The 14,653-nt window shown below is 44.9% G+C and overlaps 1 protein-coding gene across 1 annotated transcript in view; it reads left to right on the forward strand.

The window, feature by feature from the left end:
* Positions 1-13,682, forward strand: part of BBS4 (Bardet-Biedl syndrome 4) — a 40,079-nt gene extending 26,397 nt beyond the window's left edge. Inside the window, exons 8-16 of the mRNA XM_083586691.1 lie at positions 2,817-2,944; positions 4,182-4,236; positions 5,095-5,163; positions 5,580-5,732; positions 6,661-6,832; positions 7,888-7,957; positions 9,888-10,026; positions 11,152-11,353; positions 12,909-13,682. Coding sequence (XP_083442817.1) covers positions 2,817-2,944; positions 4,182-4,236; positions 5,095-5,163; positions 5,580-5,732; positions 6,661-6,832; positions 7,888-7,957; positions 9,888-10,026; positions 11,152-11,353; positions 12,909-13,021 — 1,101 coding nt within the window. The 3' untranslated portion in view covers positions 13,022-13,682. The remainder of the gene's footprint in view (positions 1-2,816; positions 2,945-4,181; positions 4,237-5,094; positions 5,164-5,579; positions 5,733-6,660; positions 6,833-7,887; positions 7,958-9,887; positions 10,027-11,151; positions 11,354-12,908) is intronic.
* Positions 13,683-14,653: the final 971 nt, after the last annotated feature.

Genomic DNA, 14,653 nt, shown 5'->3' on the forward strand with positions numbered 1-14,653 from the left:
CCTTTCCCCCCCAGTCCTCTCCCTCTGACCACTCGTTGTTGTCCCACCACCAATCCCCTGGCTCTGAGCCTTTTTCCCTTGGGGCTTTCCCAGTTGGTTCCTCTCACCATTCCTCTGCATCCAATCAGCCCGTGACAATATCTGACCATGACCTGCAGTGCCATATTCCATGTGTCGTTGGCACGAAAGCGATTTAGAAGAATCCTCGTCATTATATACTGTATTTTTCGCCCTATAGGGTGCACCAGCCCATAGGGCGCACCTAGTTTTTTTGGGGGTGGGAAATAAAGAAAAAAAAATTATTTCCCCCCCAGGTGCGGGGCTGGGGCGTGGGAAGCCCGAGCTTCCCCCAACCACAGCCCCCAGAACAGGCTGCTATCCGCAAGTCATGGGAGCCCGGCGGGAACTCCCGCCGGTCTCCCCAGGCTTGCGGATATCTGCCCGAAGCCTGGGGTGCGCTGCTCAGCGCGCCCCAGGCTTCGGGATGCAGGCTGCTATACACAAGCCTGGGGAGCCCGGTGGGAACTCCCGCTGGCTCCCAAGGCTTGCGGATAGCTTCCTGAAGCCTGGAGAGTGAGAGGGGTCAGTGCGCACTGACCCCTCTCGCTCTCCAGGCTTCAGCGAAAGCCTGCATTTGCCCCATAGGACACACACACATTTCCCCTTCATTTTTGGAGGGGGAAAAGTGCGTCCTATAGGGCGAAAAATATGGTATTTTACATGACTGTTTATTTTTACATATTTAAAATTTTATATATGGATGTTTTATGATGGCCTATACTTGTAATGCCTAATAAAGGTTTGGCAAAGTAAGAAGTACCACGAAAGGGAGCCTCAGACTTGGGGAGCGCACCACCTGTTTCCTGAGCTGTAGCCTGGAGGCTTTCGGACGATCACATGAAGTTGCTTGGGCTCCATGTATTGTTTCATTGGTTCCCACCATATCTTTAGCATCTGTAGCCCTCCAGATGTCTGCATCAGCCCTTGTCCACATGGACAATGGTCAGGGATGGTGGGAGGTTTTTGAGTGATGAAGCCAGTTGCAGAAAGTATCCAAGATAGCGATGCTGTCTTTACTGAGAATACTGTAGCCCACAGGTCAGAGCTTGCTTTACTGTCACCAATTAGAAAGATGTACCAGTTTGATTCTTGCAAGCCATGAAAATGGTCCATTCTCTCCAGTTTGGGGCACACAAACATTTGCATTGAGGTGTTAATGGGCCATTAGTATGAGAAATTTCCTCCTGCTCACATTTCCCCTTTGCTGCGCCCATGCTGCTTCCTTGCATCGAGTCACATGGGCCTATAAAATATAATGAAGCCAATAGAATGTGCTGGCATTTTAGCTTTTTAGCAATGAATATCCCGTGGCCGCATAATTCTTTTTTACTTTGTCAGCATTTCTCTCCTTTAATGTGCCTGGAAAAAAAGAGAGAAGAAAACCTGCAACCTTTCATTCCAGTCCCACCGGCTGGGCCCAGGGGAGGAAAAGAGGCCATTGCAATCGATGCCTCTCATTGGAGGGGATTAACAATGTGCCCAGGAGGAGCAGTTCTGCTCCTTTGTGCAGTTCAGCAGCCCTCCTGGCTCAGTGCTGGGATAAGCATTTTGTGGAATGATGAGCTGTAAAAGCCTCGGTAACATCCATTCCTGCCAGTCCGCAGATTCTGGCTTCCTAGTGCTTCTAGGCCTATTTAACTCGGGAAAGCACCCAGGAAGACAGGGGGGGGAGGTGCAAAGCAAATGCAGCCCCGCCTTTGAGGCTGAGCCCACTGCCCACTTGGCTGGAGCATTCAAGGGGGAAGGAAGGAGGAGATGAACTCTGCTCCTAGCTTGCCTACTATAGGACCAGTTTTGGCAGCGGAGGGAGAGTGTTAGAAAAAAGGGCCTATCCCAAGAGCTTCATGCAAGAAATTATATTCCGTTCATAAGAGAGAGAGAAGAAAGAAAGAAAGAAAGAAAGAAAGAAAGAAAGAAAGAAAGAAAGAAAGAAAGAAAAAGTATCACCAGATGAGCTCAAGTTGGACCAGCAAAAGGGAGTGAGGAATTAACAAGCAAGGGGTTTTTTTAAAATTGTGAGGCATCCACAGTTGTCCAAAGGGGAGATCATTGGTGAGTGTGTTAGCTTGGTTGCTTTTCTCTCTTTCTCCTACGGGTGTAGTTGCATCATATATGCGGCAAGGGAGTGCGACCCCAGATACCTGGTTGGTTTGCATTCCAAAGTTCCCAGGTTCAATCCCTGACATCTCCAGTTCAAAGGGATACTGATAGCTGGACTTTCTCAGCCCGAGAAGGGCAGCAGCCCAGTGGTAGAATGTCCCGGCTTCAGTTTCCAGCATCTCCAGGTGAGGGTGGTAGAAACTCCTGTCTGAAACCCTGGAAAGCCACTGCCGTTGAGCTAGATCAATGGGTGGTCTGACTTCGTACAGTGCAATTGAATAAGCTCAAAACTTATTTGCTCATTCTTTTTCTGGGTCATTGAGTCACCCACCATGACCACCAAACACTGCCCTTCTGCTTTCAGGCTTTTGCAGCCACAAAGACTACAAGTATTTTTTAGCGCACTGGCTGCAGAAACACGCTTGTCTCTTTTCTCTCTTGCTATCCTAGTGTAAATGAACCAGTGCTCAGGCTGGCTCTTTGCCAATTTCAGTAAGGAGAGATCTAGCTTTCAAAAAGTTTTTTTTTGTTGTTGCTAATCTTTAGTGTTTTATTATATAGGTTTACCATTTCAGTGTGAACCACTTCATGAAGTCCACCTGAACAGTGGCATATAAATATCTGAAAATGAATAATACACTCTGTGCTCTGCTCAGGCAAAAGATCAGCTAAATAATGCCCTGGAGCTCAACCGACATGACCTGACATACATGATGCTGGGGAAGATCCACCTGTTGGAGGGGCAGACGGACAAAGCCATTGAAGTCTATAAGAAAGCAGTGGAGTAAGAACCTTTCTTCTCTTGTTGTGTTGGGGGTGGAGGTTAGAAAAGATGTCTTGTGACCAGGAATTAACCTCATTGTACAGAACTAGGAAGCATTGAGAAAGGTCTTCTCTCGTGGCCCAGGCAGCCATCTTAGGCACAGTTTTGGATTACGGCTCCCACCTTTCAAGTCCCTTTGAAGCGCATGAATTCACACAGGTCTCCCACCCCGAGGCTATAAGCCAGTGTGACAGCCTGCAAATCAGCTTCTTCAAACTATTTCTGAAGGCTGTTCTGATGCTAACACAAGCATTTTCATAGCACTCATGAGGGGAAACAGAATCCGCTGCTGCTGTTCTCACAGTATGAGCCAAGGAGCATATGTCAGCCCCATTTCCAACAAAAGGGGTTCTGTTCAAATAGCCTCTAATAGAATTAGGTTTGTTCATTTTTTTGGTGTGTGTGGTTTTTTTAAAGGAATCATTTGTCTTTTATTCCTTCCCCGGTTTGTATTTATTTATTATTTAATAAGTGCATTTAGAACCTGCCTTTCATCGCAGTAGATCCCAGGGTAGAGTACAAATTGCATAAAAGCACATAAAACAGCCAAGCACTGCAAAGCCGACAGGAATGATAAGAACAGCTGTACGGCCTTTTAATGTATATCGATCAGAGAGCTTTGCTGTGGTGCAGTATGTAAACTGAAAAACCAAAACAAAATACAAACAACACCTCTGGTAGAGTGGGGAAAAGCTCCTTTGCATTTGCTGCCCCAGCCAATTAAAATACGCAGCAATGGCAACTGGATGGGTTTGTTAGCCCTGGAATATTCCAGAGGCAAATGTATTTAAGCCTTTCCCCTTGCTTTCAGCAAGTAAAAGATTTCTGCCCAGCTTGTCATTTGCCATAGTCTTCTGCTCAAGCCACACAGTTGGCAGATGGGGGCTTGGTAGTCCTTCTTTAAGGCTGATAAAATGTCTCCTTCACGTGCAAGATTGGGACTAGTCCTCCTATTACGCAGGAAGCAGATCACTTCAAGTGGCAAATTTTGGACCACCATCAAAGGGTAGCAACTTGTACGATATTTACTGTCATTTATTTTTATCACCATAGTGGGGAACATTTGTATCTTCTGCTTCTGGTGCAGAAATGTCATGGGCCATCTCTGCGTGAAACTCGTTTATGCCCTTGCATAACAATGTATTAATGAGGGCACCAGATGCCATAAAACTCTAGGGTCTCTTTTTCTTTGTTTCAGGTTCTCTCCGGAAAACACAGAGCTCCTTACAACTCTGGGCTTGCTCTACCTGGAGGTATGGGAGATTGCTAATTGGTTAGTTGTTCAGTTTGGTCCAGCAGCTGTTAATGGCATTCATGTTGAGGCATCCCCATTGCCGCTTTGAGACTTTTCTCAAAAAGTTAGCCCCAGACTATCTCTTCTAAATATGTGCTTTAGATCCTCACAGGAAGGAACTTACCTTACGCAGTTGAGCCAAAGCAGAATGCAGATAGGCTCTGCTTCTATAACCTGCTAGTCCAAGTATATGAAGAAGGAAAAAATAGCTTTGTGAGTTTTCTATATAGGAAAGGACTGCATATTGGATACAAAGGCACCTTAGAGAAATTCAGAAATGGCTTTAAAGTTTCCTGGGGATAAGCAATGTCACACAGTTTCGTGAGTCGACAGTTTTCTCCGTACCATAATTCTGCCAAACCCCTAGCTCAATCCCAAAATGGTTCTTGTTTTATTCAACTTGGGCCTCCATTTTGTCTCTGGGCAGGATTTCCTCGTCTAAATGCTTTCTTCATTTCCTAGCAGCCTCAGTAATGGCCCGAGATTATTAGGTTTCTATTGTTGATTTCCCAGGAGGAAATGATAGGGCTTTGAAATCTGGGGTGTGATATTTGGGGTTGGTTGACTTTTGAGTCCTTTCTCATGGGAGAGCCAGATTTAGAGCATGTCAGCCAAAGATGCACAGCAGTCCTCTTTAGAGAGTGCACAGTGGCTTCCTGGCTATGTTTGATGAACCTCAGAGGGTTGTTTGTTGCAGTTCCTAGAGAACCTGCATGTGGCGTAGGAAGTAACTACAACCGTGGAGTAGAAAGCAGCGAAAAATGTATCGTGCTTCAGTTGTTTAAATATTCTACTGATATTTTCCCCCTTTACTTAGCTCGAGGTTCATCAGAAAGCCTTTGAGTATCTTGGGAACGCACTCACGTATGATCCCAGCAACTATAAGGTAACTCAGGGGATGGGAACATAGTGAATTGTTGGCAGAAACAGAAGAAAATCAATATGAATGTCACAAAATGGTAACCTAAGTAAACAGCTGGATGAGCTGGTCAGAGTCACTAAAGCACCCTTTCCTTCTTGGCGCTCTCCACATGTTTTGGACTGCAACTCTCGTCAGCCCTAGTTGTAGTCCAAAACATCTGCTGGGCACCATGTTGGGGAAGGCTGATCTTTCTTAGTCCTTGGTCCTGCCTATTCCACAAGGTTCCAGGTATGTGTGGCTTTGGGTGTATTCCTGATGTGCAAAACCTATCTCCAGTCATTGCTCTGATAATGCCTTCGCGTTCTTTACTCACCGACAGTGGTGAAAAGCCAGTTTGTTAGCCCCCTACGATTTGGTTTTTGCTTTATTCTGTTCAAAAGGCCATCTTGGCAGCTGGCAGCATGATGCAGACACATGGAGACTTCGACGTAGCCCTCACCAAGTACCGAGTGGTCGCTTGTGCTGTTCCTGAAAGCCCCCCGCTCTGGAACAACATTGGAATGTGCTTCTTTGGCAAAAAGAAATATGTGGCGGTAGGTGTGTTTTGTGTCATCTGCCTACCCTATTACCTTCCTGAATTTGCATCCATTTGTGATTGTCTTCCCCCCCCCTTCCCCTCTCCCCAATCCTCCGGCATGCAGAATTGGAAGTGGGGAGACAGGCATGTCTTTCAATAGCATTGGTGTTCCTCTGGCTATTTCTTGGCTTCTCCATACCCCAGCATAAAGGAGAGAAATGCCCACCTACCCCTTGGCACAAACAGAGGCAGGGTTTTATCTTATTTGCACTGATGTTTGGAAAAGATAAAAGCAGTCAGGGTTTTGTTAATTCCGTCTTAGCTAGAGTTGGCAACTGGAGAGCAACATCAGTGCTGGTTTTGACCTATAAAGCCTTGAACAGCTCATGACCCCAATACCTTGAGGACCGTCTCTCTCCATATGAATCTACCCAGACCCTGAGATCATCTTCTGAGGCCCTTCTTCGTGTGTCTCCACGAGAAGTACGGAGGGTGGCAACACAAAAATAGCCCCTTTCTGCAGAGGCTCCCCATCTGTGGAATGCTCTCCCCAGGGAAGTTCGCCTGGTTCCTTCATTGTACACCTTTAGGCACCAGATGATAACGTTCTTCTTTAATCAGGCCTTTGGCTGATTGGCATCTAATGCCCTTTTAAATGTGTTGTGGAAGAGGGGATTATTGGGTTGTCTTTATTTTTGTTTTTATTATCTATTCTGTGCTTTGTATATTTTATATTTTTGTGTTTTGGACCTCTTTGAGATCTCTGGGTATAGGGCAGCATACAAATTTATTAAATAATAAAATAAATAAATGAAGTTCTTTTTGAGAGGCATTATTATTTGGAAGGATCAAGAAAATTGTACCCTTGGCCTCTACCCCTAAAGCAGCCATTTCATAATGCCTTTGCCTCTTCTCTTATTGAATGGAACCATTTCCCCCTGCAGGCCATCAGCTGCCTGAAACGAGCAAACTACCTTGCTCCCTTTGACTGGAAGATTCTGTACAACCTTGGCCTCGTCCATCTGACAATGCAGCAGTATGCCTCTGCGTTCCACTTCATCAGTGCTGCCATCCATCTCCAGCCAAAGCTGGCAGAACTCTACATGTTGTTAGCAGGTAGCACCACACACACCTGCCACCCTTGCCTGGTTACTACAATGGAAATTCTGTTTCTTATTGACGTTAGGGGATGCTACCCTGGTTGAAATCACTGGTATAAATTTATGTAGTGTTTTAAGCACGTGGTTTATTCAATGCTGATGATATCATTTCTTCCCTTAATAATCCCAGTAGACATTATTCCCATTATACAGACTGGGAACTTAGTTCAAGAGACTGACTTGCCTAAGGCTACCTCTTATAGTCATGACTAAATGGGCACTTCGAATCCAGATCTCCCAGGTTCACATCCAACTTTCTGTTCAGTGAACTAAACTCTGGTTTGAAATAAAACCAGCTGCAATGCAGGTGCAAAAGTACCAGATCCATGGGTAAGGAAGACGGAGGATTCCTATCCTTGGTTAGCATTGATCCTGAACGCATGAAGCAGGCTTATACTTAGACCATTGGTCTATGTAGCCCAGTATTGCCTTTTCTGGTTGGTAGCAGCTTCCCAGTGTCTCAGCCATTGGGTCTTTCCCATCACCCAATACTTGAGATCTTTAGCTGGGGATGAAGAACCTCTGGTCCACCAGACATTGTTGGACTACAACTCCCCTTATCCCTCAGCCCTTGCCCATTCTGGGTCGGGCATATGGAAGTCGCAGTTCAACAACATCCAGAGGGCCACAGGTTCCCCATTTCTGCTTTAACTGGAGTTGGCAGGGAGTGAACCTGGAAACCTGAGCAGGGCCTTTCTACCTACAGCTCTTCTGAGAAGACTGTTGTTCCCTGTCTCAAACCTGAACGCTTCTCTTGAAGAGGCATGTGTGTTCTCTCAGCAAGCTTAGTGTGTTGTTACCCTTCCTTAAGAGCATTGCATGGGGGGCGGTGGGCGGTGAATAAAATTCAAACCCTTCTCCACCATCAACTTCCTGGAAGGCAAGTCATTCTCTCAGTCCCTTTCCCAGCTGCAATATGAGAATAAAGACACTGGCCAAAGGTGCAGAATTAATTTAGAATTTCTTCACTTTGCCAGCAAGAGTTATCCCATTTCCCCTTTCTTGATACAGTTGCTTTGACAAATCTTGAAGATGTAGAGAATGCCAAGCTCGCCTATCAAAAAGCTTCAGCGCTGGACACGTACGTTTCTCAGTTAATTGGGGCAGTTTACTTGTTAAATAGTACTGTTTCTGCACCTGCCCAAGAGTGGCTCCATAGAGCACATATTTCCTCACTAGCAGTACCTTAAGGCTGGCACTATCTGTGAGCTTTCTTGTTTCTTAGGACCACACTTTCTCAACTTTTGTTTTAATGGGAGGTGGTGGTGGGGGGTCAGGAGGTTGTGCATGCATGTTTCTGTAAGGGGGCTCTAGTCTATGAAAAGTGTTTTCCACACTAAATCTCCCTCTGGAACTTGCCATATGAACCTAGTTCCACTAGTCAATAGGTGTGTGCAAGTGTTATCCTGCACAGATTAATCTGGAAATGTACTCTGTAAAGGAGACAATCTTGGGCCTCCAGTGTTTGCTGAGCTTCACTTGCTTCTTTCAAGTGCAATTGCATCATTGCTGACCTAAAAACTTAGAAAATCTGCAAGAGTGGGCAGCAAACAGCATCACTTCCCAGTTCCTTAGCAGAGCCAAAGACTACATTAGTTCTAGTGCTCACAGCTCACCATTTGTAAGAAACCACCTTCACTGTATGTTGTCATGATCTCAAAGATAACGTGTGTGCTACCTGAAGGTGTTCTTGGTAGCCACATTATAAAAACCATCTCCTGCCTCACCTTTTGGGGTGGCTTTTGGAGACCAGCTGGGAGAGGCATTTCTGTTTTTTAAATACTATTTCCCTTGGGATTAGAGTATTTAACCTCCATCTGCTCCATGTTGTTGGAATAGGATCAATAAACAGTTGCCAGCTTGCAAGTTCTAGGACTATGATAAGGTGCTTTGCCCTACAACTGCAAGGTATTTGGGGGATAGGTTTCAACATGTGCCTCACCATACAGGTGTGACGCGAGTTTCAAAGCCAGTTGGAAATCTCTTGCAGTTGGGCGATTACAACTGTGGCATCTAGGATTGTTTATGCATCAACTATTATCTTGCCTCAGAACTATGGAGCTAATTTTGGTCACATTGCACCAAATCCTGCCCAATCCTGACACTTAGAAGCTGCTGAACTCCAAGCATAAGTACAGCCAGAGGGGGGCAGGTACCCCTCCATCGAGTAAATAAAAATACTGAACTGACCAATTGCATTGCAGATTACTTACTTCTCTCCCCCCCACACACATAAAGGCTGCCTCCTAAAATAAATCCTGGCTACGCCCATTACTCCAAAGACACAAGTTCCGTGCATGCTCCCTGGCACTTTAAAAACTTCAAGATCTGGCTTCCAGCACAATCATTAGACATGCGCTTAAGAACCTTCATTTCCATTTAAAAAAAACCCCAGGTTTTTTCTTCATTCATATAGTTTTGGAGATAACACTTGAAAGGGGGTACGTAGGATGTGTTAAAGGCCCCAAGGGTCTCTTTGCCTGAGGCTACACTTTTGTACAGCTCCTTGTCCATGTACAGGCTCTCGGTTTTTCATTACTCTCTTACTGTTTGTTCAGCTAATCAGATCTAATATGTAAGATTAAAATTACTTTGGACACTTACACCATTTTTATGATCTATTCTTCTCATTTCTGAAAAAAGTAGAATTTGACCTACTAGGTTACATAACTCTTAATTTTATCTGTACTGCAACTGTTTGTTTTTATGTGTGGACTTGCTTTCCTAGATGAACTTATTTTTAACTGTTTTGACACTTTCCTTGTGTTGTGATTGTAAATTTTTTATATATAACTGTGTATTTTATTGTTGTAACCCTCCCTGGGACCTTATGCTAAAGGGTGGGCAAGAAATCTAATTCATCCAATTAATAATTTCAGCAAGCAAAAGGCCTAAGAGATCTCACAGATGGGTCTTGGTCCTGGCTGTAATACTTGCTGACAACAGTGCAGTTTACCTCCCTTTAGCACCAGTACTATTTATACTATCATGTTGTCTCTCCTGGGTTTCAGGTTCAGCCCGCTGATAAATCTCAACTATGCAAGCCTGCTCTACAATCAGGGGGATAAGAAGGGGGCTGTTCTTCAGTATCATGAGATGAAAAGAAAGGTCCAAGCATTAGTGGATAGCACACCGGAGTTTGACCCTGAGGTATGTTAGTTTAAACCACTGCTTGCAGCTCCCAAACAGCTACGCAGCGAGGGGTAGTTTTGTTAGCGGAACTTCAAACAGACTGTGTGGTTACTGAGACAACTAAGGGGTAAGGGTGGGAGAGAAGAGAGTATAGATGCATCACAAATAGAGCCCTTTAAAATGAGAATGTAACAGAATCCATTAAAAAAAAACCGGAAACAACTAATACAGTGGTACCTCGGTTTTCGAATGTAATCCGTTCCGGAAGACCATTGGAGTTCTGAAACGTTCAGAAACCAAAAACTCAATATGGAAACCACGTGGCATGTTTGACTTCTGAGGTGTGTTTGAAAACAAGCATTTACTTCCAGGTTTATGGCACTCGAAAACTGAAATGTTTGTCAACGGAGATGTTCAAAAACTGAGGTGCCACTGTAGTAACATGGTTGGGATGCCTCCTTAGCCAAGTCAGTGGACCTAGATAGCATTCCCTGAAATTTGTGGTGGAGAGTTTGGGCACCTCTGGGGACGGGGAGGCAGGCACACAGAAAAAGGGCAAGAGGTGCTAAGGTTCAGGATGATGAGCACCCCTTCCCCCTCACATTTTGCCCTTAAAAAGGGGGGTAGCACATGGTCTCCATGCAAAACGTCCTAGGTTTAATCCCCAGCCCCTCCATATAAGACTGTTGGACGCCCCGGAAAGCTGCTGGCAGGCAGTGCAATCTGAGCTTGATGGACCAATGGTCTGCTTTTTGTGAAAGGCAGGTTGCTAAATACCAGCATGGCTGTCCAAGTTGTCTTTTGCGTCAGGATCTTTGGCTGGGCAGGATGATGTACTTCAGGGGAACATACGGCAAGAGGTTATACGTGCGTTTTCCCCAAGTTCTCCTTCCTCCTTTGCCTTTTATCAGGGAGAACCTTTGGCCCCCCCCAGAAATTGCTGGGCTGCAACTCCCATCTTCCCTGACCACTAGGCATGCTGGCTGGGGCTAATGGGAGTTGTCAGAAACATCTGGAGGGCTACAGGTTAGTGCCCCTGCTTTATATGGAAGCAGAACTGGAATGAGATTTGATGGCAATGGTGTTTGCTGACCAGATTTTCAATTTCTTCCCACCCCCGTTTCCCTCTTCACACTTGGGCAGATGGTGGATGTAGCTCAGAGACTAGGTGCTGCCTTGCAACTGGGAGAGGTTGCAGTCTGGGCTAAACCTGCTAAAGACTCCAAATCAAAGCAGCGAGCAACTGCATCTAGCAAATCCTCCAGCGCACAGCCTTTGGGCTCTAACCAAGCCCTGGGACAGGCCATGTCTTCTGCAGCTGGGTATGCCAAGACCATGATTCCAGGTATGCCTGTCTACATCATGTCTATTTGCATAGGCAGAATCAATTCCTTTTTCTTTTCATTGTCTGAATGCTATAGACTAGGGATCAGCAAACTTTTTCAGCAGGGGGCCGGTCCACTATCCCTCAGACCTTGTGGGGGGCCAGACTATAAATTTTTTTGGGGGGTGGGGGATGAACAAATTCCTATGCCCCACAAATAACCCAGAGATGCATTTTAAATAAAAGCACACATTCTACTCATGTAAAACCACACTGATTCCCAGACCGTCCTTGGGCCGGATTTAGAAGGTGATTGGGCCGGATCCGGCCCCCGGGCCTTAGTTTGCCTACCCATGCTATAAACAACCGGGAGCTACACAGTAGCAGTTTAAGTGTTCACTAGTCATCTGTAACCTCACAGGGAGATTAGCCTTCAAGCAGTTAAACCTAGTGTTGCAAGTGCTCAGGTTAAATGGAGAGGTGGACTTCACTGTGAAAAACTTTTAGAAGTAGTTCCTGCATACTTCTGCAGAAAGAAAAAGTTGAGTTAGCAACTTTCATATAGACACAAGTTATGCCCCGGCAAGGACAAGTTTGAATTTAACGGCAAGGGTGGATCCTCATTCAGATTCTGTGCCCACTACTAGCGTATAACTTGCAAAAATAGCAGGTGATGTCTCCAGGCAGCTTGGAGACCATGCATGTAATAACTAGTTTTAGTCTGTGCTCGAAAATGTTCCCAGGAGGTCTAGGTTCAGCAGTGAGGAGTGTTGGTTTTATGTATATTCTGCCTTTTACTCAGTAAGTGATAGTAGCAGGATAGCGTAGAGCAGGAGCAGAGGGAATAAAGGAGGGAACAGGGAATCCTCACAAATCTGTACATGATCTCCACTGATCACTCTGGCTCTTAAAAGGCAGGGGCCTCAGGATAGTTTTGCAAAAGACATTATCTGCTGCAGATAAATCTAAGCACAATTATTGAGCATTTGTTTATTTAACAAAATGTATGTACTGCTTGATTGCAAATAGAATCTCTAAGCAGTTTCTACCCACTAACAGATATTGCCCATCTTTTGGGGCCAGAGGGCACATCTGCAAACCAGAGAAACAGTGTGGGCATCACAGACACCCGGCAGATTTCTTGATATAATGCTTCTTCTGTCAAGCCTAATTTTAGCAGGGGGAATAAAACCATGTGGGCAGTAGAAAAAGCCTCTGTGGGCACGTGTGCTCGCTGTTCAGGCTGACCCATTTTCCCACACCACCCCCCCCCGAAAAAAAACCCCAATGTGCAATAGTTTATTCACTCGATGGTTCTAGAAGTTACTAGAATGGGAGAAGTCTCCTTTCTCAATCAAGGCCAAAGAGAAATGCTTGTTACTTCGGGCAGACAAAAACATTCCAGGTTACTTACAATGTGATTTGGTTCAACTGAGCCATAAGGATGCTCATGGAATTGGGCTAACCTGCACGGTAAGCAATATGGAAACACTAGGAATTTCACCATCCACCAAAAGCTCTCTCTCGTTTAGAAGAGAAAAGCAAATTGCTGATTTGTGCTCACTTTCATTTTCAGGTGCTGGAACTCAGCTGGCCAAGCCAGTGGAGCCTAAGCCTGCCTCTGATCCAGAGAAAACTGCATCTGCTGAAGGGCAGGAGCCACCTATGGAACCAGAAAAGGAAACTTGAAGAGACTACCAGGACAGCTTGTAGAGCTGCAGAACTTGCCCTGCTAGTGAGAGGAGCAAGATGTGTAAAGTTGGTATCACCCAAGCCTTGCTCCAGCAAGAGGTTCTCTCTCCATCCATGAGCCAGCAGGATGCTTGGGAACTGTTTAAAATCTACTTTCTTCAATATTCCAAATTAAAAGGATTATGAAAGATGCCCTCAAGAGAATAGCAAATGAAATTTGGGAGTAGTCCTGGGAAAAGTTAAGTTCTTTGCAGCAGAAGTTGGGTTTTACAGTTATTCTTCAAGTTACTGACAGAAAAATACAACTGTAGAGAGGTGCCCTAAAAATTGAGACTGCAGCATTCCTTGTCCTTTTGTCTTGCCCTCTCCTAACATATCTGTACTGATAGTAGCCAGTGGCTAACTGCTAAAGGGCAGCCTGAAGCATCTGTACTCTCAAACCAAGTTCTCCGAGGTTTTCAAATTTTGAATGGATTAAGCTACTGCTTTAGGATCCCAGAAAGATCAAGCAGGCCAATGATCAGCAGATATCTTCTATCACTGAATGGTGGAATTTATCACTACAGCCAATTTGGCTGAATTACTTTATATATAGGGGGAGTTTTTAAAGGATGTAAATAGAAATATTTAATAAAAGGATTAAAACGCTTCTATTTAACTTGTCCCATGTGTTACTTGATTCCTTATTAACTTTGAAGTGAGATTACGTTTGGCATCTTTTTACCTGGCACATATATATATCTTAGTATTAGAAAACAAATACAAGAAGACAAGTCTCCGTTGCAAATGAAATAAAAGAGCAATGTTACCTAAGGTTCCAGATTAGATACCTGAGAAATGAAGTTATCAGAGCTGGGCAGGGGCACGTCATGAAGGAAGGGCTCAGCCAGCTTCTCAGTTTCAGTTTGACAGAGGCAATCCCAGCCCCTAGTACTAGCTGTGCATCTAGAAGCAAAACTCAGTAAGGGGGACCTGGCTGTGAAACTGTTCTTGTAGGATGTCTAGAACAATCATATGCTCTTCACTAGCCAACAGTTCCATTCTACCAACTTTTCTTCATTCTTAGTCAGAGCGCACCATTCAAGGACTCACAGCCTATTGTGAATGCCCCCCCTCAAAGAGCTTTTGTTCAAATTGTATGTTGATTGTGGTTTTCGGATCAGTAGTGGCCAGTGGACAATTTTGAATTGTCACCTGTTTTGTTTGAGAGAGTGCTTTGTCATTGAGCCACATCTGTATAGGACTTTGGAAAGAAGCATTCAGGCATTAGAGGCACTGCACCACTGCCCTGAAGCCAAGGCTGTATGATACCTTTGACATGGTGTCAGTAGAAAGGTTAACAATCCCTGATTTACTATGGGAGTAGTTTTACCCGATAAAAAAAGCTGAAAGGGCCATAGGTCAGTGGGAGAGAACATACCTTGAATGCAAAAGCTACAGGTTCAATCCCAGACAACTGAATAACAATGGGAAAGTTACCTGTACAAAGCCCCGGAGAGGCATTCTAGTATTGCAGGCCATACATACTCAGCTCTATGGACCAATGATCTTCGTATAAGGCACCTTCTAATGTTTCTAGATTAGTCACACACGCAAAGCCATGGAACTTTAAACCAAGTAATTGCCAAA

Source organism: Podarcis filfolensis (genome assembly GCF_964270895.1).
Source record: "Podarcis filfolensis genome assembly, chromosome: 14".
Lineage (NCBI taxonomy): Eukaryota > Metazoa > Chordata > Lepidosauria > Squamata > Lacertidae > Podarcis > Podarcis filfolensis.